Source organism: Oncorhynchus masou, chromosome 5 (genome assembly GCF_036934945.1).
Source record: "Oncorhynchus masou masou isolate Uvic2021 chromosome 5, UVic_Omas_1.1, whole genome shotgun sequence".
NCBI classification, from domain to species: domain Eukaryota; kingdom Metazoa; phylum Chordata; class Actinopteri; order Salmoniformes; family Salmonidae; genus Oncorhynchus; species Oncorhynchus masou.
Genome location: NC_088216.1, coordinates 47,182,329 through 47,207,946, shown reverse-complemented (window position 1 = coordinate 47,207,946; position 25,618 = coordinate 47,182,329). Strand labels below are relative to the sequence as shown.

At 42.8% G+C, this 25,618-nt stretch overlaps 1 protein-coding gene, 1 long non-coding RNA gene and 1 pseudogene across 3 annotated transcripts; 1 reads left to right on the top strand and 2 right to left on the bottom strand.

Moving 5' to 3' along the window:
• Window positions 1-9,174, bottom strand: part of LOC135539713 (choline/ethanolaminephosphotransferase 1-like) — a 20,424-nt pseudogene extending 11,250 nt beyond the window's left edge.
• On the top strand, window positions 8,012-25,618 carry LOC135539712 (serine/threonine-protein kinase 38-like). Of its 2 annotated transcripts, none has more exons than XM_064965774.1 (14): window positions 8,012-8,185; window positions 10,253-10,389; window positions 11,390-11,441; window positions 11,508-11,630; window positions 12,804-12,887; window positions 15,260-15,383; window positions 15,470-15,624; window positions 18,891-18,993; window positions 19,140-19,201; window positions 19,825-19,942; window positions 20,046-20,169; window positions 22,625-22,720; window positions 22,849-22,943; window positions 23,181-25,618. In XM_064965774.1, exons 2-14 carry the CDS (start codon window positions 10,259-10,261, stop codon window positions 23,336-23,338), a joined length of 1,425 nt encoding a protein of 474 aa, XP_064821846.1. In that variant the 5' UTR covers window positions 8,012-8,185; window positions 10,253-10,258; the 3' UTR covers window positions 23,339-25,618. The 2 variants fall into 2 exon arrangements, with proteins under 2 accessions (XP_064821846.1, XP_064821847.1); XM_064965775.1 differs by lacking the exon at window positions 8,012-8,185 and adding an exon at window positions 9,161-9,249.
• On the bottom strand, window positions 15,719-18,901 carry LOC135539715 (uncharacterized). Its single transcript, XR_010455661.1, has 2 exons — window positions 18,703-18,901; window positions 15,719-16,310 (listed from the first exon to the last, which is right to left on the bottom strand). It is a non-coding gene; the product is annotated as an uncharacterized LOC135539715 (long non-coding RNA).

Below are 25,618 nucleotides of genomic sequence, written 5' to 3'. Positions count from 1 at the left end.
AAGGAGTCTGGGATTTCTTGGTACCGGGAACGGCTGCTTCTCGTTTAAGTTACTAGGCGAAGCGAAGCGCAGATTGGTTGAGTCAAAAGACCTAGACTTGTGAAATATTGTTCTCGAACAAGAAACAACTGTAACACACAACGAATACGTTCCCATATTTACCCAAAAAGTAATACACCGACCGCCGCAAAAGCCAGAGTGAGCCTGTTTAGTTGTAACTAAAAACTATCAAAATAAAGAAAGTCGCACACTCCGTGTATAAACTCCCAGCGATTTAATGGGTATTTACCAACGTTTTCGGCATCACTGTGCCTTCCTCAGGGTAATGTCATGAATACTTGAACCAGGTTATGTAGACACAGTGCAATTAGTGCAACCAATGACAATAGTGAGGGGCGTGACATTAGTTTAGTTGTAACTACCATGGGAGTCCCAGATCATCTGACCAAAGAAGTAAGAAAGATCATTGAATTGAATGACTGTTTCGGGAAATGATTTGGTTTGGTGAAAGTGCAGGCGACAGTATTCAATAGCTACCTGTGTGTTTATACAATCTTATTTTCACGTAGTCTCCGTCATTTGGTCCAGAGGGTCTTTGAAAGGGGGATATGTGTCCCATCTATAGCGTCAATCACATTTGGAAAATCTGCGAGATTAATTAGTCAATTTTCTACTTTTTAATCATGTTGCCTCGACTGATTCATTTGAGATTAGCAAAGTATCGCTGGCAGTCAACTGACTGCAGCCTACTACTCTTCCTGCAATCCTGTAAAAGTCCTACTTGACTATATGGACAGCTTGATGGCCAGGGAACGCAGCAAAGACTTTAAAAATATATATATTCATTGCAAAGCAGAATCTTCTTATGGCTCTACACACATTTGCCTTGCCAAATTGTTCAGAATTCCCCACATTGTACAGGAAACTTACAGTGGGTTGAGTATGTTGGCCAGATATACACTGAGTGGACAAAACATTAGGAACACCTGCTCTTTTCATGACATAGACGGATCAGCCGAACCCAGGTGAAAGCTATGACTCCTTTGAGGTCACTTGTTAAATTCTCTTCAATCAGTGTAGCTGAAGGGGAGGAGACCAGTTAAAGGATTTTTAAGCCTTGAGAGACAATTGAAACGTGGATTGTGTGTGTGCGCCATTCAGAGGGTGAATGGGAAAGACGAAATATTTAAGTGCCTTTGAACGGGGTATGGTAGTAGGTGCCAGGGAGCACCGGTTTGAGTATCTAACAATATCTAGCATCCCTGTGGAACGCTTGACACTGACAAATGGAGGCTGTTCTGAGGGCAAACGGGGGTGCAACTCAATATTAGGAAGATGTTCCTAACGTTTTGTACACTCAGTGTATGATTGATTGTGCGGAAAAACAATAACATTCCAAAATAAAATATTCTGAATAATCTAAAGGATGTATTCGAGATCCAATAATTTGTTCCCTTTGTAATGCTCGGCAAACAATGCAGGCTCCGATGTAAATTGGATTTTCCGCAAAGGGACAGGCCATGCACGTGCAACACAGCATCCCTAACCTAGCCCACAATGTCTGCTGTGTGGATCAAGCAGTTAACAAGTGGAGCAGTCCTTGAAAGAGTAAGATTTCAGCGAGACAACTCAAAGGCAAAATCCATTAACGCCAAGATAATGGAATTCTTTGCCCTTGAAAATCAACCGTTCTCTGTCGTGGATGATGTTGGCTTTCGCCGACTGGTCGAGCACCTCGAGCCCCCAGTACACACTACCAAGTAGGCGCTATTTTTCAGATGTTGCCCTACCGGAGTTACACAGTATTGTTGAAAACGCACATCCATGAGCTACTTACTATGGGCATCACTGCTATTAGCTTCCCGCCATCCCGACCGTTTGGACCAGCGATGTCAGCCCCATGAGTATGCAGAGTCTGACAGCACAGTGGGTCGACGAGGATTTCCTACTGAGGAAAGCCGTAATACATACTCAAGAATGTGCTGGTTCTCATACCACTGCTGCCATTTCAATGGCATTTGCGAACATGTTTGAAACTTGGCAACATGAACACACCCCGAGCTCCATTCCAACAACTGACTGGAGAAATAAGCTCATCAACTGCTTCTGCAGCAGACGTGAAACCCTCTGTCATGGCATTAAAACGCCTGCTCAACAAAACTGCAGACAGACCGTGGGGTTAAGTTGGAAGAGTACTCTACTAGAGGCTGTGAACAAGCGATTCGGTGGCATTCTATCTGAGCCTCTTTACTGTGTCGCCACCATGCTAGGTACAAGGACCGCTACTTTGATGCAGACAAGAAACAGGGTTTACGTGAAATGTTACATACACAGCTGGACAAGATGGAAACGGACACAGTGACAGTGCGCACCGAGGAAGAGAGGCCACGGACAGACAGAGCTGAAACTTGACATGTATGATGAAATCCTGGTTGAGAATGAAATGACTGAACAAATGTAGAACGAAACAGCACAGCAGGTAAGTGAAAGAAATAGGTTTTGATTATGTTTTACTGGTAATGGCGACATATGTAAATGCCAACAAAATAACTTTTGGGTCAGTGTGTGTTTCAACTATTTAACTGTACTAGAATGCTTAAAAGGCTGCTAAAATGTAAAAATATCGGTATCAGGTTTTTTGGCAAGGAAAATATCGGATATCGGTATCGGACAAAAATGTAATATCGGTGCATCCCTAGTTTGATGTAATGACATGTATAAAACACATATGATCATCGGATCAAAGGTAAATATTAGATTTTTCTATCACAGTACCTGTGTTCCTCCAGTCTCTTCAGCTGGTGGCGGTTGAGCGGGGAGACGGCAGCTCAATCAGTCTGCGCAGGGCTCCAGGGGCCAGGCAGCAGGCTGTCTCCATGCCCACACCCTGCCTAGGATCCCTCTCCCTGAGTGTGCCTCGGCATGTCCGAAAACCCCCCTGCTGCTGCTGCTGCTGCTGCTGGTACCCGGTGACGTTCATGGCCCTGCTAGCGCTGTGCCCTCTGCCTCCCCCCCGCCGCTCTCTGGGGCTGGGGATCCACAATGGGGCCGCACACTGAGGGGTGGAAGAGGAGAGAACAGGTAATGTGAGGTTGGCTTTACATGTAGGCTAGGTGCTGAAATGGGACTTGGGAGTTCAGTTTGCTCTAGTAGTCCTCTCTTGCCAGTTGCTTCTTAACTGTTTTACTGAACTAATTTCATTTCACGTAAGTTCTCATTTGAGTGAAAGTGAGCGAAAGGAAGGAAGGATGTGGTGAAATAGCTAGAAAAAGGGTTGAGAATGAAAGTGAGAATAAGAAATGAACCCGAGGACCCCGCCGTGTTATCTATTGCCATACGCACACAAGTGCACGAGTACGTTCCTCTTCACCCAATTCTGAGTTACAAAACACTGTGCAGCCACAGTCTTAAAGACGTGATGGGGCAGGATATGGCAGGTCCTGCCGTCACACTCCACTAAACATGAAGATTCTCAAACAAATCTTAGCACATAGAGATCCTATTAAATTACAAGAGGGGCTATGTCATTAACCGTCAATGATCCAGAATGGGGGTAAAAATGGACCCATATTGGCCAGGGAGAATTCCAAACCAGTCTAATTGGAATGAATGGCAGTTGAGACATAATCCTGATTTTACTTATATGAGCTTTGCAAAATAAATGTATACATACGTTATTCAATCATTGCACCCATACTGCTCGCCACGCCAACGAATGTCTGCATTGCCAAGTGCCGGTGCAAGTCCTGCCTCTCCCATCTCCTCATTGGTTTATAGAAGCAGACACCCACGTGCCACTCGGTCATAAATCCAAAGAAGAAACACATCTCATTTGCAACTAAATTGCCATAAAATGTTTAATGCTTTTGATCACCAAATTTATAATTGGTTCACACGTCCATTCTGGGCATGGTGTAAAGCAATAAAGCCCAACGGGGTGTGATATATGGTGCAACGCAGAGTGCCTTGACACAGCCCTTAGCCATATAGTCATAGTCATATATTTGATTTGATTACACACAGGTGGATTGTATTTATCATCATTAGTCATTTAGGTCAACATTGGATCATTCAGAGATCCTCACTGAACTTCTGGAGAGAGTTTGCTGCACTGAAAGTAAAAGGGCTGAATAATTTTGCACGCCCAATTTTTCAGTTTCTGATTTGTTAAAAAAGTTTGAAATATCCAATAAATGTCGTTCCACTTCATGATTGTATCCCACTTGTTGTTGATTCTTCACAAAAAAATACAGTTTTATATCTTTATGTTTGAAGCCTGAAATGTGGCAAAAGGTCGCAAAGTTCAAGGGGGCCGAATACTTTCGCAAGGCACTGTAAGTGAACGAATGATCTTTGCACGTGTGATTCCCACCGTGAAGCATGGAGGAGGTGTGATGGTGCTTTGCTGGTGACGCTGTCATGATTTACTTCAAGTCACACTTAACCAGCATGGCTACCACAGCATTCTGCAGCAATACGCCATCCCATCTGGTTTGCGCTTATTGGGACTTTTATTATTATTGGTACAGTATATCAGTCAAAAAGTAATGCAAAGAAACTGAGTTTGATACTCACATCAATTAATATAAAAGGGAAGATTGATGGGAATGAAGAGCAATCATATGCAATACAACTGTGTTAGAACTCTTAAACCAGTCTAGAAGCTGCTAGTGGTTTCTCTGCTGTCCCACTAAATGACAGGCACTTACAAAAAAACATACACACACACATACACATATATATATGACTTGCAGGCAGTCTGTGGAACGGTGGCATCCCGGCTAAAACTGGCTAGCTAGCTAACTACAACACTAGCAAATGACAACATGACACAAAGCTATTTCACATGATTTCCCTCGGTTGATTTACAATGTAACTGTCAATGTTTCCCCAGCCGATCTCTGGAAATCCATCCGTTAATTTGCCACTGCTGTACAAAAAAAAATGCACCCTTCCCCCACCATCACAATGACAGCTGGCTGACGACAGTAGTTAGAAGCGGGCTAGCAGTTTGCCAAGGAGCCACTGACCTGGCGAGTAAACAGGACAGCAGGGTGTCGAGGCACTTCACCGTGCGTTGAATGACTTACCCGTTGGTAAGGATAGTAGCAGCAGTCTTACAGTTTACGGCGTATAAAGGGTGGGAAAGTCCTCAGCGAACGTTACGACAGCCAGAATTCACAACACGTCGGGTTCCACTCCAATGTCCGAATGGGGTCCGTGCTATCCGGGATCCTTGGGAAGTCCCTATCCCATGAAGTTGAAATGGAAAGAGGATTATGGTTAAGGGTGGGGATATCCCAAGAATTCCGGATAGCAATGACCGTCCCACTGGAAAGCTGATCCTAACATTAGCTAGTGATGGGTCGTTCTTTTTGGTCGGAACCCGAATCGCATCGGTGAAAACCAGAAATCGACGTTTATTTGGCTCCCTGATTTACATACAGCTTCTACTGATTTATTGATTTATTTTTTGCTCAAAACAACGATTACCTGCAGATATAATTATACAAATGAGGGTGAATCCTCTTGCAGGATTCACTGCATGAACAATAAATAGTTAGGAGAGTGCTTCATTCTGGTCTAAACTCATTTTTGCGGTGCATCAAAAAGAAACGTCTTTTTTCCCTTTTTTTACAGGTGATCTAATAATTTGTCCAGGTAAAAAAGTATTAGTATGCTCTTTTCACGATCTGGCAGATATGGTAAATACTCTGTGGCTTTGCATTGGAGATTTGCAATTTTTCCTTGGTTCAATATCGATTTTTAAGCATTTTGAACAAAGCCATTTGGGAGCAAACTGGAATGCTTGGGACGTCCCTATCCCCCATTGAAATTTGAATGTAAAATGGGTTAGGTAGGGGTTGGGTTAGCGTAGGGACGTCCCAAGGATTCCAGATAGCACTAGCCGGGACTGGCTAGCTGATGCTAAAATTAGCTGCTGTCAGAAAATGCAATATGGGATCCTTGGGATCCCCATTTACATTGACATTTAAAATGGGTTAAGGTTAGGGTTTAGGATTATGGACGTCCCAAATGATCTCTGATAGCAATAACCGTCAGAAAAACACCGGTCACTTCCGTTGCAGTCGAGGACCCCAGCGCGAGGTGCGTTCAAGAGCATAAATTCAAACCTGTATTTTTGAACTTGTGTGAAAAGACAGCATTTACAAATAATGTCAAAACTTAGTTCGAGATGGAATAGGGGCGTGTCTCATATCTGCTGAGATATGTGCTTGATTTAACAGCTACTAATTTGCGTCCAAACAAAATTGTCTTTCAAGGTTGCTTAGCGCAGAAGTATAGGACATCGCTGCCACCTAGTGTACATCTACGTTAAAGTAACTATCCAGTGTTTCCAGATGTTTATGAAGTACGGTCTATAATTCATTACAATATGAGATAAATGGTTTTCCTTACATTTTTTTATTTGGTGTGGGTGTGTTTTTATTTTTGGATCCCCTTTAGCCGACGCCAATGGAAACAGCTAGACATTCTGCGGTCCGACACAACGAAAAAGACATTACAGACAAAACACTTTACAATTGACACACATTTAAAAACATTTACATGTAGTGTGTGTGCATCTATCAGTTATACATACATGTCAGTACATACACGCAACAAGCAGGTCACATGGGGGGAGAGGCATTGTGCCGTGAGGTGTTGCTTTATTTTTTAAACCAGTTTTGCTGTTCACTTGCGCTATATGAGATGGAAGGGAGTTCCAGGCACTCATGGTTCTGTATAATACTGTACGTTACCTTGAATTTGTTCTGTACCTGGGGGCTGTGATAAGACCCCTGGTAGCACGTCTGGTGGGGTAAGTGTGTGTGTCAGTCTCGTATGTAAGTTGTCTCAGCAAACCATTTGGAATTTCCCACACATTAACGTTTCTTATAGAAACATGAAGTGACGCAGTCAGTCTTTCTTCAACTCTTAGCCAAGAGAGACTGGCATGCATTGTATTAATATTAGCCCTCTGCTTACAATGAAGAGCAAGACGTGCGGCTCGGTTCTGGGCCAATTGCAGCTTAACTGTGTCTTTCTTTGCAGCACTTGGCCAAATGACTGAACAATAATCAGGATAAGACACAACTAGAGCTTGCAGAACATGCTATGTGGGGTGTGGTGTCAAAAAAACAGAGCATATGATAGTTTACGATCTAAGGTAACACCAAGTAATTTGGTCTCGTTTTTACGTTTAGCAGACGCTATTATCCGGAGCTGTAAATCGCTCTGGATAAGAGTACATACATTTTCATACCTTTTCTTTCTCTCATACTGGTTCCCCATGGGAATTGAACTCACAACCCTAACTGGGCTACACAGGACTTGTCTCCTCAACTTGTTCAACAGCCACACCATTCATTGCCAGATTCAGCTGAGGTCTGAAAATAATCGATCGTTAAAAAAATAATAATGTGAGTTGACCGCTGATTGGCCAGCTCACATCATCCTCAATGAGGTAATAGATACAAGTTTGAGGTGGGGCTTTTGAAGTGTTTCCCCCCCCCTCCAATTTATGCTTTGGCCACAAATATGAGTATAGGATGAGTCAACAACATTATTTGGTTATGAGTTAACAGAATATTCACTTTTAAAAGTGAGATTTTCACTGGACAGTTACTTTAATGCAGGGTTAAGTATGGATGGAACAGTGGCACACAATTCACCTGTGACCTACACTCATAAAACAAATGATCATATGCCGATAACAGATCTGTAGGTGAATGTCAAAGGGTGACAAATGGGCCACTTTTCGAAACCTATGAATATTAGACTATATTTAGAGGGATTTTATGTGTTGCTTTTAACATAGAAGGGTATGAGGGGTGGAGGTGACAGTTGAAAGTAACCTAAATAATTCTGCCATGCCTCTTTGAATAATACTAAGGGTCAGGGCAGGCTATCATCATCACTATAAGCCTGTCATCAATCATTATTATTGTCATCATGAACAACATAATCACCATCTCCATCATTACCTCGATCAAGCCTGAAACTGATCCTAGCAGCCCACACCACCATGGCCCCGGTAAGAGGCCCGGGGTAATTTGGAGCTCTGCGGGGAGGGGCACTTCACTTCCCGTAATTCGAATGGATACCGACCGTGAACATCATCAGACTCGAGCGAGGGGAGCAGATCCGACTTGAATTTTAACCGATTGACGCCATAACAGAGGTGAGACTGAGAGTAACATTTTATTTGACAATGACCACGGAGACGTTGTAGATGTGGAATAACAATTTATCTCACGAACCTTCTAAAGGTAGTAGTTGTTTGGGGGTTGGGGTAAAAAGCGATCTCTTGCCTGGCAGATGTTGACGCTTTTCTGAACAAAGCAACCAGTCAAAACGAGCCTACTAGTGTCTCGCTCAGCTATTTTAATATAACAATATGAGATCGTAACCTTTTATTAAAGAGTTCAGATTAAGATAGGCCACCTAATAGCATTTGGTAGATATGGGGATTTACTTTAGGAAGTTGAGAACGTAAATCCGCACGGGTAAAACAAAGGCTACTCTCTCCAGCCTTGGTAGCAATTTTGAGTAGGCTAGTTTACACACAAAAAGTCCAACCAACCATACCATTAATGCAGGACGGTCAAACATTTCGCATATCTGAGTGTGTTCCGTTTTATTGTATGACTATCTGTAGGCTATTAAAAGTGTAACACCAGCATTTGATTATAGTACTATAGGTAGGTACTGTAGTTTTAGTTTTTTTATTTAAAGGTCGATTGTAGCCTACAATTACCTCTAATTACCTCTAATCTAGATGCCAACACCTTATTCTCATTGCATCGGCTTTAGACTATTTCCTGGCCTTTATATACTTTTATAATAAAGGCAGCTATTTAGCCACCCTTTCTCAAGGGAAAGATGGCAATTCTTTGGCCAAACTAAATGTCGTTCAAAAACATTTTAAAAAATCACACTTTCTATTCAAATTGTATGAGTCTGAAGCTGACCTTGGCTAGTATTCTGTCACACCTGAAGACAACTTGCTGTTTCGTTCACAATGTGTTAATAATATAAGCAGTGCAGACCGTCAGTGCAGACCACTGATAAGAGTAAACACAGTTAATTAAACAACTGTTTCTTTTTATACTTTTTTCCTTTATCGCTTTTGGTGCCTGGAAGGTGTGAATGGCCTCTGTATGTGTCGCTGCCTCCTTTCTCATTTCACGGAATTCAGTCTGCTCCACAACTGAGGAAAAAAAACATTTTTCTATCTGATATTCGGTACGTATTCGGTTTTCTCTCTCCAATAGCTATTGAACCAAGCATGACATTCACACCTTTTTTTGTGTAAAAATAAAAATACAAAACATATTTCGGATTTTAATCATCAATAGCTCTTAAACGAATAAACAAAGCTTGTCATGACTATGAACATGAAGATTGAAGTCCTAAATCTTATTTTGTACAACAACAAAAAAAATGATTGGTCTCCATCCACCCAGATTCAGAATATACAGTTGTCATACTCATGGCATGCTTGGTTCCATAGTTATTGATGAGAGAAAAAACAAAATATCCACACAATATCCAAAATAAAACACATTTTTACCTTGGTTGCTCCACATTCTCTGAGATACTGTTCTTCTGCTGTGTCTAAATAGGGATCATTTAATGTCCTCGGCCTAGCATTACAGACCACAAAACACGAGTCTAAGAAAAGCTATTGCCAGAGGAGTCTGTTTCATATAGTCTCTCTCCTCGCACAACTCAAGCTTTCATGTCTTTTTTGAGTGTCAGCTGATGGAAAGTATAAATCCCTAGTAGAGACTGTCTCATTGTCTCTGCCATGGCTGTCCAGAGCCTCTGGTGTTAACTTGAGGGGCTGTGTGTGGACTTGTGGCAGACAGACACCAGAGTGGAGAGGGCATGTGTGACTCATGTCAATTCAAAGCTGTGTTTGAAGTGAGAGTCTATGGCTATGTTTACAACAGGCATCTCTTGTAATGTGTCTGTTCTGATGCAATTGTATACACACACACACACACACACACACACACACACACACACACACACACACACACACACACACACACACACACACACACACACACACACACACACACACACACACACACACACACACTCTTGCACAAACATGCAGCCAACTCCGCCTGGCAATTCATTGTCTTCAACAGAGCCCATAGAATAGGGGACATCTGTAGATGGTAGGGCATAGGATACTTTACACTGTGTGCTCCAATTTGTGTGTGTGTGGGGAGGGTAGGTAACCATGGCGACGAGGGGTCATTCCTCTTGCTCCTCGATGAGTAACCACACCAAGGAGAGAGTGACCATGGCTAAGGTGACCCTGGAGAACTTCTACAGTAACCTGATATCCCAGCATGAGGAGAGAGAGATGAGGTGCGTGCTATGGCATTGACACACACACGCACCATGCTCTCACATGCTGGAACGAGGAAGATCAGTGACATTGACAGGGTTCTGAAAAGCAAAGGTTGTTCCTCAAAACATGTCCGAAGCTGAGAAGGCAGCACAGTGCCACCAACAAGAGGAAGAGAGAGTAGAGGTGTTACACATCACTGACCTCAACTCGACCTCTCTCTCTGCTTAGAGCCTCACCCTGCCTGGGGGAGAAATGGGTGTAACCGCACCCTGCCAATGCGTGTAGGCAATACAATAAATGCAGTAGTAAAATAAGTCTGAACGATGTTTCAGTGTGTCTGTGAAATATGCTTTTCCCATGACTAGCGCTTTTCACAATGCATCTGGAAGTACTTTTAGTTTGATAATATCTTGATTTACCCACTGTTGACCATCAGCAGTCCTACCAGGGTCCTGGGAAATCCATATTCAGTTGTTGAATTAAAATGCAATCCCATTCAATCAAAATCTGAATCCAGAAATGCCAGGGATAAGGTTAAATTAAATAGTTTTATACCTTTAAAACCTCTACAGGATCTGTGTACCCCCCCGCGGGACGGTTGAGTGTCAGAAGCCGTTAGAGGCGTCTAAAAAATAAAGTAATGCACAAAGCAAGCACCCAGTCACAGCTCATCCTACCCACCAATGAGCCGTGCCAAAAGAGGAAGTCCACACAAGAATATTGTTCATGGTGTCACAGACCTGCTTAGAAAGGAGAATTATACAAGAATTATAGAGGCTGGTTTGGCTAAGCTCCCTCATTTTTTCAAGTAAAACATTTATGGTTTATTTCTCTTTGAGAACATATGATTGGGTCATTCCTTTTCTGTCACCATTCCTCCATAACTGCCCCAAATAAATTAAACAACCGGTAGTGTAGTGTTCAGTATGGAGCTGCAGGCTGGGAGGGGACTTCCTGAATCAACATATTTGACCCTAACCTTTGATTCTTGACCCCCTACCCCTATTTTGTTGCTAGGCAACAGAAGCTGGAGAGGGTGATGGATGAGGAGGGACTGCCTGATGAGGAGGTGAGTGTAGTAACACACACACACACACGCACACACACAAACACTTACACACACCCTGTGTTGCAGAAGTGTATGCGGCGCTCCCAGCATGCACGTAAGGAGACAGAGTTCCTGAGGCTGAAGAGAACCCGGCTGGGATTGGAAGACTTTGAGTCCCTCAAGGTGATTGGTCGAGGAGCTTTTGGAGAGGTAAGCCTACATAGAGCTATTGCAGTCCTAATTATGTTATTACTATGTAATTAGTTATCATTTCACAATATAATAGCTTTGCGAGGTAAAAAGTGGGTTTGTCAATAAAGTGTAGCTGAGTTATGTTTGTTATCACGCTCTGGTGGATCCTCCCATTTTCTCTACTCCCTGCTGTAAGTTATCAGCAGCAATAGAGGAGTGTGGGGTAAGTTGAGTCATTTTTTACATTCAGCATCACTGATATCTGCATTTATTTCAAGATGTTGTGGATCCCTGGAAATAATAAGAATTCATGTAAACGTTACAGTTTTGATAACATAGCTTGTCCAAAATAAGTGGTCTCTTGGCACAATTTAACCCAGGTATGGGTTAATCACGATCACTTTTTGACTTTTAATAACTTTAAGCATATTTTAACACAGGCTTAACACCTAACGAACACTTTTAACATAGTCCAGCTCCTGTTGTTACTTCATATCCTTGGGCTTCCGAGTGGCACAGTGGCCCAAGGCACTGCATCTCAGTGCAAGAGGTGTCTCTACAGTCCCTGGTTTGATTCCAGGCTGTTTCACATCCGGCCGTGATTGGGAGTCCCATAAGGCGGCACACAATTGGTCCGGGTTTGGCCGGGGTAGGCCGTCATTGCAAATAAGAATTTGTTCTCAACTGACTTGCCTAGTTAAATAAAAACTTATTTTTTAAAAATATCCCAGCGATAATGCCTTGCATTAATCCTGGGAAGAAAACACTTACATTTGCTCAATTTGACATTGGCTTAATGATTGGTTCACTTTACCCCTTGGCCATTGGCTCAACGATTGGTTAACTTTACCCCATAGCCATTGGCTCAACTTAACATTTTGACTATATTAGCCCACAAAGCTACAAGGATGTACTTTCATGATAGGTTTAGGACCTCCTATTGCAGCTTATAAAACGATGACCTCTTCCTAAATATTTGGTCAAATTATACATTTTGTATAGTTTAGAATTATCCCACAAACAAGGGTGGCTCAATTTACCCCACTCTCACCTCCAGTCCTGTGTTTTTCAGTCTGAACTGCCTAATCCACTGATTTCAGAAAATAATTTGATGGCGATGATGTAAATCCCTTCCTATTTGCTATGACCTCATGAACTCATGTTGGATCACCTTTGCCCTCTGATCAACAGGTGCGTCTGGTCCAGAAGAAGGACACAGGTCATGTCTATGCCATGAAGATCCTGCGCAAGGCTGACATGCTGGAGAAGGAACAGGTGTGTCTGTCTCTCTTTCTCTCTCTCTCTGGGCTTTACTTTAACAAACCTAACACAATGGTAAATCATAGCGCTGACTTTAGCGCAATAGGTTCGGGGCGTCAGAAATATTTTTGTTATTTGACAACTGGAATTATGGGTGCAATAGCTGGCGGTGGCACGAAAAGACTGGGTTTTGATTACTAAACAAGTTGAAGGTGTGTCCAGGCTTGACCCCTCATTGCTCAATCAGAACGTGCTCCATGGCTAAATATGGATTTCTTCATGTTGTGTACGGTCTTTTATGTATTGCGTTGTCATCAACTCCAATTCAAATGTGAGTCCATTATAGCTCAGTTTGTTAAAAAGCCTCCAGCAACAGCATAAGAAGAAAAAAAGTATGTAGGCCTATCCCATCTTTGCTAAATACGTTGAACGTGTTTGCAGTCCACATTGTAAGAAGCCTTATTGCATGGCTTCAATATGGAAATACATAGCATTCACACTGATATAGGGGCGACGCCTACTGTAAGTTGCATTATGTCTGCCATGTCTGAGCCATGGACCTGCCAAATGATGTCAATAAGCAAGATTCAATTCCGAAAGAGAGTGAATCATTCTGATCAAATTCTTATCAAAAGGAAAAAAACTACTTGTTTTAAATAGGCTGTCTAAATACTGTTACAGGCACCATAATTGCTCTCTTTGGGCGTATAATATTAAGGTAGACATTGTTTAAAACAAGTTGTTGCTTTTACTCACATCCAAAATAAGAACGTGAACAGGCAAAACAAAGTATGTTTTTCTGCTCCCAAACTTGATCTTTTAATAAAGCTTTGGCGATTTAAGATTTATTTCAAAGCAGTCTCACGAGCCAAACCCTTTATTGATAGGCTGCTATTTGGCCAATGCATTGGGAGTGGAGGGTGGGGGGGCATGCTTGGTTTTTCTTAAAAATGAAATGGAAAAACAAGCAAATCTGTTTTTAAAAACAACAACAATATTTCTAAATAGGATGGGGTCAGAAGCGTGATTTCATAAATCGCATCTCACGTCAATGTCTTAACGTGACATTTGCACGTCTATTTAAAATACTAGGGTCCTGTCAATTGTTTCGTTGCCTACTGAGAGTGACTCCAAAATGTTTCAACTCTCAGTAGACCATTTAAAACCCCTTCATTCATAGGCTACTTAGCTAATGCATGGCCAGGATAAAATATTATGCACCTATACAAAGCTGCTAAACAAGACTATGCTTGGTTTTTAATCAAATTAAACGAAGTGGGAGGGGAACAAATAGTTTTTTTAATGTTTCTAAATACATGATTCTAAGGCCCAAAAGACACATTTCTCTTTCTGTTGGCACTGTGAGCCATTGCTGCATAGGCTGCGCTTCCACACTCAGATTCCATGCTGTTATCAACTGTGTTACCGTTAAAACCTGCTTTTGGTGGGTCTTAACTTCCCTTTAGCACTGCATGAAATTGTCACTATGCGCTTGTTTTTAAGGACATACCTCAAATATTGCCACTCCTCCCACCTCGGCACAAGCGAGCTGATGTAAATTGCGGAACCTGGTGTAATGCCAGTCCGTTTTTACAATGATGAAATTGCAAACTATTGTGTGGTCGACACTTGAGTCTCCTTAGCGCCTGCTGATAATAGAGCCCTGTGTCCCTTTTATTCGCTCAGCTCAGACATGTACTGTATCTAAGGACATGTACTGTATCTAAGGACATGTACTGTATCTAAGGACATGTACTGTATCTAAGGACAAGTACTGTATCTAAGGACAAGTACTGTATCTAAGGACATGTACTGTATCTAAGGACATGTACTGTATCTAAGGACATGTACTGTATCTAAGGACATGTACTGTATCTAAGGACATGTACTGTATCTAAGGCCACAGGATTACTTCACATTCCTCCTCCTTAAGCCTTGTGTCGTGTTGAAACATATTCTTTATTTTCCCAACGTATTATGGATATTTAACTTTGTTTATGTAGCAACAGCAATGGCTATTTCTGAATGTACCCCCTCCCCCCTCTCCTCCACTGCCCTCTCCAAATCTGTGAATATCAAAGGTCTTGGTGCTAGAGGATGGGACTGGACCTGTAGGCTTATTGATGTGTACATTCTATGTGTTGTGTTTCGATGTTAGGTGGGTTAGCATTAGTGTAGAGAAAATGTGTGTGTGTGTGTTCGTTCTTTGTGATCTATGTGTTATATTTCTATGTTAGGTGGGTTAGCATTAGTGTTGAGAGATTGGGTGTGTGTGTGTTCCTTCTATGTGTTGTGTTTCGATGTTGGGTGGGTTGGCGTTAGTGTAGAGAGAATGTCTGTGTGTTCATTTTATGTGATCTACAGTATGTGGTGTTTTTCTATGTTAGGTGGGCCATATCCGGGCTGAAAGGGACATCCTGGTGCAGGCAGACAGTCTGTGGGTGGTCAAGATGTTCTACAGCTTCCAGGACAAGATGAACCTCTACCTACTCATGGAGTTCCTACCTGGAGGTGTGTGTGTGAAGTGTGTGAAGTGTGCACGTGCATGTTTGCAATTGTGTGTGTGACGCTGATGCTCTTTGTGGCACTCCCTGCAGGTGACATGATGACGTTGCTGATGAAGAAGGATACTCTGTCAGAGGAGGAGACTCAGTTCTATGTGGCTGAGACGGTCCTGGCCATAGACTCGATACACCAGATGGGCTTCATACACAGAGATATCAAACCTGACAATGTACTGCTGGACTCCAAGGTACATATACACAGAACATGCTATGTAATACATACATGCAAGCAAACACACACACACACACACACTCTGTAACGTACGCGCTTGGAGTCAGGAAGCAGGTGCAGAAGGTACGTTTAATGGTAAGAGACGGCAGATCAACAAAACATGAGAAGCGTACTGAACGAGAACAGAACCAATACTGCCTAATGACTGAGGCTACTGAAGACTAAATAAAGGGAGAGTATTCAAGGTGATGATGAGGTCCAGGTGTGCGCAATGATGGTGCCAGGACCTGTGGTTAGCAGACCGCCGACGTTGAGCGCCGGAGAGCAGCAGCTGGAGTAGGCATGACACTCGGTCTGGCTTGGGGTCCACGGGGCCCGGGCTGGCTGATATCCCAGGACGCACTGGAAGGGAGTCAGCTCAGTGGAGGAGTGACGAAGTGAGTTCTGTGCGTACTCCACCCTGGGAAGGAACCGGGCCTACCCCCCCTGCCGGTCCTAAGGAACCTCCCCAGTTTCTGGTTAGTCCTTTCCACCTGCCCGTTGGACTGAGGCCAGTACGTGGATGTGAGGCTGGCCGTGTCCCCCAGCTTCTCCGTGAAGGCTCTCCATACTCACGATGTGAATTTGGGGCCACGGTCGGAGACAATGTCCACCCGGAAGGCCTTAGGGCCAGAACATCTGCTGGAACAGTGCCTCAGAAACCTGGAGAGCGGCAGGGAAACCAAAGAGAGGGATAAAATGGCAGGATTTAGAGAATCTGTCTACAAGAACCGTAATAGTGGTGAAACCATCGGACGGGGGGAGATCAGTGACAATGTCTATGGACAGATGGGTCTAAGGCTGCTGAGGCACGGGAAGGAGTTTCCCTGCTGGAGCATGCCAGGGAGATTTAGTTTGGGCACATACGGAGCAGGAGTTGACAGAGTGGGCAACGTCCTGCGCCAAGGTGGACCACCAGTACTTAGCGGAGATGGATTGAATGGTGCAGGTGATACCTGGGTGTCCAGCGGCGAGGGATGTGTGCGCCCAGGTCAGCAGCCTATTTCTTACACCCGTGGGAACATAGATGCGCTCAGGGGGGCAGGTAACAGGTGCAGGTTTCCTCTCCAGAGCCTGGTGGACGTGGAATCACAGGGTAAGGGAAAGCAGGGCCCCCAGCATCCTGTTGCCGAGGCGGAGCCGAGGCTGTGATCTTCATCCTTCGACCAGGATAAAGTGGGGTTATGACGTTGGAGCCACGGCAGGCCGAGGATGACTTTGTGTACGGGTGTAGTGATGATGAAGAAGGCTTTCTTGGTGCATGGTTCCCACGGTGAGGTTGAGTGGTGCTGTGATGTGCGTGATAGTGCCGGATCCCAATGGTCGGCTTGGACAGGAAAAGGAGAGGAGAGCGGGTTTGAGGTGATGTTAAGGGAGGAGGCGAGGGCCTGGTCGATGAAATTCCCCACGGCACCGGAGTCCACTAGAGCTGTAGAGACAACACCTGAGGGACAGCCACCCCTCTGCCCTAGTGGACCCCGGGTTGGGACGCACCGGAGAACACTGAAGCTGGTACCTCTCCTGGCCGCAATAGGAACACGACGTCCCTCTGCCAAGGACAGACGCTTGGCCCCTACATCCATGGGTTCAGGCACTGCCTCAGAACGGCCAAAGGAGGAGGGCGAGGAGTGAGGAAGGTTCCGGCACTTCCAAAGAAGGTTGCTGTAGTAACCTGGTATATTTATGTTAAGTATTATGTTTACCAATAGATGGCAGTATTGACTCAATACGTGATTTGCTTTTAGTTATCCGTAACCGTTTAGTCTGCCATAAAACCGTGCTCGGAAACGCCTCAGGGAGCTTACGCTAGGTGCATTCCGGTAATGTTATTCTAAGTAACAATTAAATAATAAAACGTACTTATGTGTCCGGTGTCATCAATCTAAGAAGCATCCCAAGATACTACAGTTGTCCAGACAGATGGCCATCGCTATGAGTGCGTCAAAAGAAAGGTTGTCGTCCGGGCACGCCAGCGCCGTCTGAACCGCCTCGCGCAGACCTCTACGGAATAGGGTGCAGAGCACTGGTTTATTCCATCCGCCGGAGGCTGCCAGGGTCTGGGCATCCTGCCGGATTTGGAATAGGCGCTCATCTCTTTCTCTGCCCTCCGGTGGATGGTCGAAGACCGCCCTTAACAGAGCCATGAACCTCTCATATGAACCCATGAATGCAAACAGGTTGAAATCTGGTTGAAATAACATCATTAAAATGTGTTGAAATCTGGTAAAAATTACGTAATTACAAACAGGTTGAAATCTGGTTAAAATAACGTCTTTTTTATTTATTTATTTTTTATTTATTTTTGCTTTTTTATGACCAAATATCTAAATGTCATGTTTTAGTAGGGTCCAGTGAACTTTTTTTGCGATTTCACTTGTTTTTGAGAAATTTACCGCAACCAGTGATTCACTTCCTCGTCCTCATGTGCTGTACGGGAGGATCCGAAAAATATTAACAAATTCTCCAAAAACATACAAATATGTTCTTTTAGAAACTGAAAATCTCTCAATATAGTGATGCAGGTCTTTGGATGTTGTACACAAAATTGTGTCGTTCAGAACCTTATCTGGAACGTTATATTTCAATTAGTTGCAACTCGAGTGATACCGCTCGGTTCATTCTATCAGCAAGCTACAAGGAGAATGGAACAGCTGGATAAAGGAAACAGCTTGAGTCGCACAAAATGCAATGTAACGTTGCGGATAAAGTTCAGAATGACAATTTTATGTGTACAACGTCTAAAAAACTGCTCCACCCTATTTTTGCGTTTCTAAAACAATGTATTTGGTTGTTTTTGGAGCACTTGTTCATGTGTTTTCAGAGCCCCCTGTACTGCACAACGAGGATGAGGAAGTGAATCGCTGGTTAGGGTAGGTTTCTCAAAAACAAGTGAAATCAAAAAAAAAAAAGTGCTCTGGACCCTTCTATAACATGCCATTTACATTTAGATTTTTTGATTCGGTTATAAAAAAGCAAGCAGGTTGAAATCTATTTGAAATTACATCAACACACACACACAGGAGGATTACATCAGCATTAGAATGTGGTGATCTACCTGAGTGTCGAGTCTGAAATTATAAATCCACAACACAGTTTCAAAGTCACCACAGGAAGTGTGATTTCAGAACACTCTGATGTTGTCATGGGTTATTACTGAAACATCCCCAGGAAGTGGTGTATCACAAATAACCGTGTGTGTGTGTGTGTGTGTGTGTGTGTGTGTGTGTGTGTGTGTGTGTTCAGGGCCATGTGAAGCTATCAGACTTCGGCTTGTGTACAGGGTTGAAGAAGGCCCATCGGACAGAATTCTACAGGAACCTCAACCACAGCGTTTCCAACGACTTCAGTGAGTACAACAATAAAGCTATACACAATGAATTTAAGTAGATACAATTAGAAAGCTAATACAACTATATATTTGTCATTGATCTTCCTCCTGGGTGCGTAGCTGTAACTGACTTGTGCCTAAGACCAATCATTTCTTCTCCACAGCATCTCAGTACATGAACTCCAAGAGGAAAGCAGAGACCTGGAAGAGGAACAGACGACAGCTGGTGAGTGTCATGGAGCTCTGGCTACCTTTAGTCACTACTCCACTGGAGGATCGGTCTTAAGCCCAAACTTCCTCATAAACGCAGCAAAGACGACTGTAGTTAATTAGGGTATAAGACGGTTTACCAATGGCCTCTGCTTTTGAAATGTGTTGGTTATCCGCGTTCATTCACTCCTAGGAAAAAGTGTTCTCTCCTGTAAAGAGTAGAGCATCTCCAAATCCACATTTTCTCTTCGTGCGAGAGAGCCTGTCGTTCTGTATAGACCAGATTTCTCTAGATGACAGGAAGAAGGCCAGTGTAGTAGCAGGGATACAGTACACATCTGGTGTGCAGATGGTTGGATTTCTGTCCCTTTTTATGGGCTGACATTTACAGCACGGTTACAGTTACGTCAGCTTGGTTTCCACAGCGAATGTACTGTGTGGCATGGTAAGAGAAAAAGGCTAGGGTTGACTGCATTTTAATTAGGTCAATTCAGAACGTTACTTGAAATGGTTATTCATTTCAGGGGCTAGAGGTTGTTTTACTGACTGGGCTGTGTCTAAAGCAGGGCGTACCTCTTACCCTGTCAACTCTCCTCTCTCTCTCTCCTCTCTCTCTCCTTTCCTATCTCCCTCTCTCAGGCTTTCTCCACTGTGGGAACTCCAGACTACATCGCCCCAGAAGTGTTCATGCAGACCGGATACAACAAGCTCTGTGATTGGTGGAGCCTGGGGGTCATCATGTACGAGATGCTGATTGGTAAGAGTGATCGTTTGATTGATTGGAACACAGGCACTAACTTGCAAGAAGTAAGTTAGGATTGAATTAGGATTGCTGTCTAAGTTTCTTTGTTTCTCTCCAGGCTACCCCCCGTTCTGTTCGGAGACACCTCAGGAGACTTATAAGAAGGTGATGAACTGGAAGGAGACTCTGGTGTTCCCTCCGGAAGTCCCCATCTCAGAGAGGGCCAAGGAACTCATCCTCAGGTGAGCGCCAGTACACTCTTGGAAAAAAGGGTTCCAAAATGGTTCTTTGCAGAGGGATGGAGTTCTACCAATAACCATTTTCATTTGAAGAATCCTTTTTGGAAGATGAGGGTTCTTTGTAAGGCAAAGAGTTCAAACTGGAATCTTTCTCATCCTAAGAACCGTTTTTGGAAGGAAGGGTTCTTTGGATGGCAATAAGGATTCTTTGAAAGACAAGAAGGGTTCTACATAGAACCCGTGTGAATCTAAATAAGCTTTTTTTTATTGTATTTTTATTTATTTTAAATAGTACCTGAGCATTCCTGTTTATCTCTGTGTTTAAAGTTGAACCCTCTTGAGCTTAAAAGGATAGGTGCAAGAATGTTTTAAACTGTACATTAACTACTGTTCAAAAGTTTGGGGCCACTTAGGAATCTCCTTGTTTTCGATGAAAACATACATGAAATGATTTGCAAAATGAATAGGAAATATAGTCAAGATGTTGACAAGGTTATAAATAATTATTTTTAATTGAAATAGTAATTGAGTCCTTCAAACTTTGCTTTCGTCAAAGAATCCTCCATTTGCAGCAATTACAGCCTTGTAGACCTTTGGCATTCTAGTTGTCAATTTGTTGAGGTAATCTGAATGGATTTCACCCCATGCTTCCTGAAGCACCTCCCACAATTTGGATTGGCTTGATGGGCACTTCTTACATACCATATGGTCAAGCTGCTCCCACAACAGCTCAATAGGGTTGAGATCCGGTGACTGTGCTGGCCACTCCATTACAGACAGCTGACTGCTTCTTCCCTAAATAGTTCTTGCATAGTTTGGAGCTGTGCTTTGGGTCATTGTCCTGTTGTAGGAGAAAATTGTTTCCAATTAAGCGCCGTCCACAGGGTATGGCATGGCGTTGCAAAATGGTGTGATAGCCTTCCTTCTTCACGATCCCATTTAACCTGTACAAATCTCCCACTTTACCACCACCAAAGCACCCCCAGACCATCACGTTGCCTCCACCATGCTTGACAGATGGCGTCAAGCATTCTTCCAGCATATTTTTTAAAATTCTGCGTCTCATGAATGTTCTTCTTTGGGATCCGAACACCTCAAACTAACATTTGTCTTTTGTTTTTATTGGCCAGTCTGAGATATGGCTTTTTCTTTGCTACTCTGCCTTTAAGGCCAGCATCCCAGAGTCGCCTCCTCACTGTTGACGTTGAGACTGGTGTTTTGGGAGTACTATTTAATGAAGCTGCCAGTTGAGGACTTGTGATGTGTCTGTTTCTCAAACTAGACACTCTAATGTACTTGTCCTCTTGCTCAGTTGTGCACGGGGGCCTCCCACTCCTCTTTCTATTCTGGTTTGCGCTGTTCTCTGAAGGGAGTAGTACACAGCGTTGTACGAGATCTTTAATTTCTTGGCAATTTCTCGCATTCAATAGCCTTCATTTATCAGAACAAGAATAGACTGACGAGATTCAGAAGAATGTTCTTTGTTTCTGGCCATTTTGAGCCTGTAATCAAACCAACAAATGTTGATGCTCCAGATACTCAACTAGTCTAAAGAAGGCCAGTTTTATTGCTTCTTTAATCAGAACAACAGTTTTCAGCTGTGCTAACATAATTGCAAAAGGGTTTTCTAATGATCTATTAGCCTTTTAAAATGAGAAACTTGGATTAGCTAACACAACATGCCATTGGAACACAGGGGTGATGGTTGCAGATAATGGGCCTCTGTACGCCTACGTAGATATTCCATAAAACATCTGCCGTTTCCAGCTTCAATAGTCATTTACAACATTAACAATGTCTACACTGTATTTCTGATCAATTTGATGTAATTTTAATGAACAAAATAGTAGCTTTTCTTTCAAAAACAAGGACATTTCTAAGTGACCCCAAAGTTATGAACGGTAGTGTGTATGGGAATATTTGTACACAGCAAATTGGCCCGTGTTACCTGGTGTTGATTTTTCAGTGTAACATTTCTAAGGTTGATTCAGGAGTTAAATTAACTCTATAAAGAGCCAAATTAACACTCAGGGGTTTAAACGGACCCAATTGTTGGCGTTAATAACCAAAGGCGAATGTGTGATTGTGTCATTTGTACTCTGTGTAGAGTAAAACACTCAAATCCACACCCATCGTTAACATATTTCCTAGCATGCTCTATAGCAGGTTGTTGTCTCCTATGGGGACAAACCGAAAGACCCGATATGGTTCTACTTAACACCTTTTTGTCTAAGAGTCACAACATATAACATGGTCAAAAAGAGAGAGCGATGGATAAACAGTCCATAGAGACCATTGTACAGTATATTATTCTTGATAAGAATGACCGTCAACTAAATGGTTCAATTGTAAAACATGAATGTCATCTCGAGCAAAATACTGTATCTCTGGCAGGTACACTTCTATGTCCCTTTATGTGGTTGTTCTCAGGATCAACATTTGGTTTATTTCTACTTAGGTTCTGCTGTGAGGGAGATCATCGGATCGGGGCGACAGGGGTGGAGGAGATCAAGAGAAACCCATTCTTTGAGGGAGTCGATTACGACCACATCAGGTACACAGGGTCTTCTTTCCGGGAACAGTTTATAGGCAAAACTATTTTATTTTTATTTTTTTAATACCTCGGCGGTCCAAGAAGTCCAGGTCTTACTACAGTCTTACTGTGTTTGTCGCCCAACCCAGGGAGAGACCTGCAGCGATTCCCGTGGAGATCAAAAGCATAGACGACACGTCAAACTTCGACGAGTTCCCCGAGTCGGACATCCTCTCACCCACAGGTGAGAGAAAGACAAGAGTTTCGGCAGAAACTATTTTCCTGTGTCTTTCAAAGTTTGTGTGTTATTCTTGACTCGTGTGTGTGTGTGTGTGTGTGTGTGTGTGTGTGTGGTTGTACAGTATACCTTGTGGCTATCAACTCTAAATTTCTCCATTTCACCTTGTCTATTTCCGCTCCCACATTCTTCTCCCTCTTTTGTCACTCTCCTTTCTCTCCCCCTTTCTCTCTCTCCCCCCAGCTGCAGCAGCACCCACCAAGTCTCCAGCAGCAGCAGCAGCAGCGGAGGCTGACTATAAAAATAAGGACTGGGTCTTCATCAACTACACCTACAAGCGATTCGAGGGCCTGACAGCCAGGGGAGCCATCCCTTCCTATATGAAGGGAAGCAAGAGATGAACTCTGACCCTATAACCTGTGCTGCAGTGACCCACTGATTCCCATATCCCCCGCAGCACCCAGATACCTTCACACAACGGTTCAGTTTCATTATACAAATATTTTTTTTATTATTTTTTTTACAAAATTCAACTGTTAAGTGTTCTATTTCCTGCAGGCCTTCTGAACCAGGATTCTGAGAAATCTGGTTGAACCAACCCTAACCAGTTCATTATACCCTGTGGATACATGGTTGTAACCACAGTTTGGCCTTATGTGACTTGGGGCCCAGTAACCGGGTTTCCAGGATGTGAAAACCACCATTATTCTTTCACTGTCAATGCATGTTTGGATGAATTATCTCAGTAAAATTTTTACAGCGTGTAACAATTACTCATCTCAAATATGCTTTCTCGCTGTGTAGGAAGAATGTCCATTTTATCTTCGAAAGCAGGATAGCAGTTTTGATTGAATAGGGCCCAATGTCTCAGAGCTGAAGCCTGGCTCTAACTTTCCCATCAGCACTGAACTCTGATATACAGCCTTATAGCTGTCCCCTTGTGTCCCTCCAGAACCTTCTCTCCACTCCTCTCCTCAACCTGTCATACAATTAATAGGGAAACGTCTCTACTGTTCTCTAGGAAGCTGGCAGGTTCACAGCAGTCTGTCTCACTACCCCTGTGATGTCATTAGATCACTGCTTGCCTTGGAGAGTGGAGTTCTAACAATGCTATTTTTAGCATTCTATTTCTGTGATTCCTGTGATGTCATCAGTCGGAGTGAGTGAGAATGTTCAGCAAAGGACGGAAAATTCCATGGTAGTCTAGGTACTCCTCAATAAGGAGTTTATTGAGGAAGCACTTCTCCTTCACTGCCTTTGTTGGTTGTCTCAACTTTTAATGTGCCCTGTTATTTCTTTTATCATTTTGTAATGTATCATTTTCATAATACAGACGTTTTCAAAAAGGTTCATTCAGATGCTGTTGGATTGAAGTAGTACTAGACTTCAGGGATATAACTAATGCTGGTTGTGAGTGTATGTTGAACTGTCTGAATGACACTACCTTGAGACGTCATGTCCATTTTATATGCCTTACCCAAAGAATTCCAAGAGCTGTACATTACGTTTGAAATTGGAATCCCCCTTTTTTTGTTTCATGTTAAATTGTTTGTATGCAGGATGGAAAGCTCTAGACCTTTGCTCACCCGACAGTGCTTGATTTCTTTATATTTTTTTTTACAGCTGCTCTTTCTAAAGCTGGTATTTAATGAAAGGCTTCTCATGTTACGTTTTTTTCTTCTTCTTCTTCCATATAGTAATTTTAACTCACAAAGGAACCACTGTTTTATGCACAATGCTGGGGATTTCTGGATTTCACGTACATTTAAAACTTCAGCAAATATGAAATATAGAGCTTGAACTTTCACATATATCTGTGTTTAAGCACTTTCGGCACTGTTAGTGTGTCTATGTGCGTATTATGTAAAAAAAAAAAAAGATAAAAAAAAGGAAAACAAACTTGGCCTCACTTTACACCTTACATGAGTAACTGCGGGATACTTTTTACTAGATGAACTACTGCAGTCAGGTAGTAGTAGGCCTAACACTAACCATTTGTTCTCGCTCTTTTATTTTTCAAGAGACTAAAATGGTATGTGCTATGTAACTACTTGCACTTAAATGTAATTACATTGATTATTCCCACATAGTAACCCAGTAGTAGTACCTGTGTAAAGTGATGCAACACCCCCCCCCCAGATAGACGAATGAATGACGTTGACGGTTAGTTCTCCTCTCGTTCTGATTTTCACTCGAGTGCTTTAAGGTCTTTGTACCCGCTGGAGAAGTAAACTCTGAGCAGCTGCTTAGCATGATAGATTCTTACTAGTGTAACGCTGTTTGAAAAGGTGCACATGCCAAATAGGCGGTACAATAATTCCCATTAAGTCTGCTTATGTTTTTTAATATAGCCTATATTTTGTATCAATGCTCACACCAAGCTGTTCCTTTTGAACAAGGAAAAATATTGATATGCAAATGAGTACATGTATAAACCGCAGTCTTTTCTCTGCTGGGTGACACATATACTATGTATAGATCTGTGTGTGTGTGTGTGTGTGTGTGTGTGTGTGTGTGTGTGTGTCCATGTGTGTGTATCTTATTGAATCCTTCTGTATGAGGTTTGAATGTTTTCAGCTCAACTATATTTCTCAGCAAAGGAGAACACATGTTCACTATGAGAAAAAAAAGCTTTAAATGCTGAGAATTATTTCATCTTTCAATAAAACATTTGTACAATT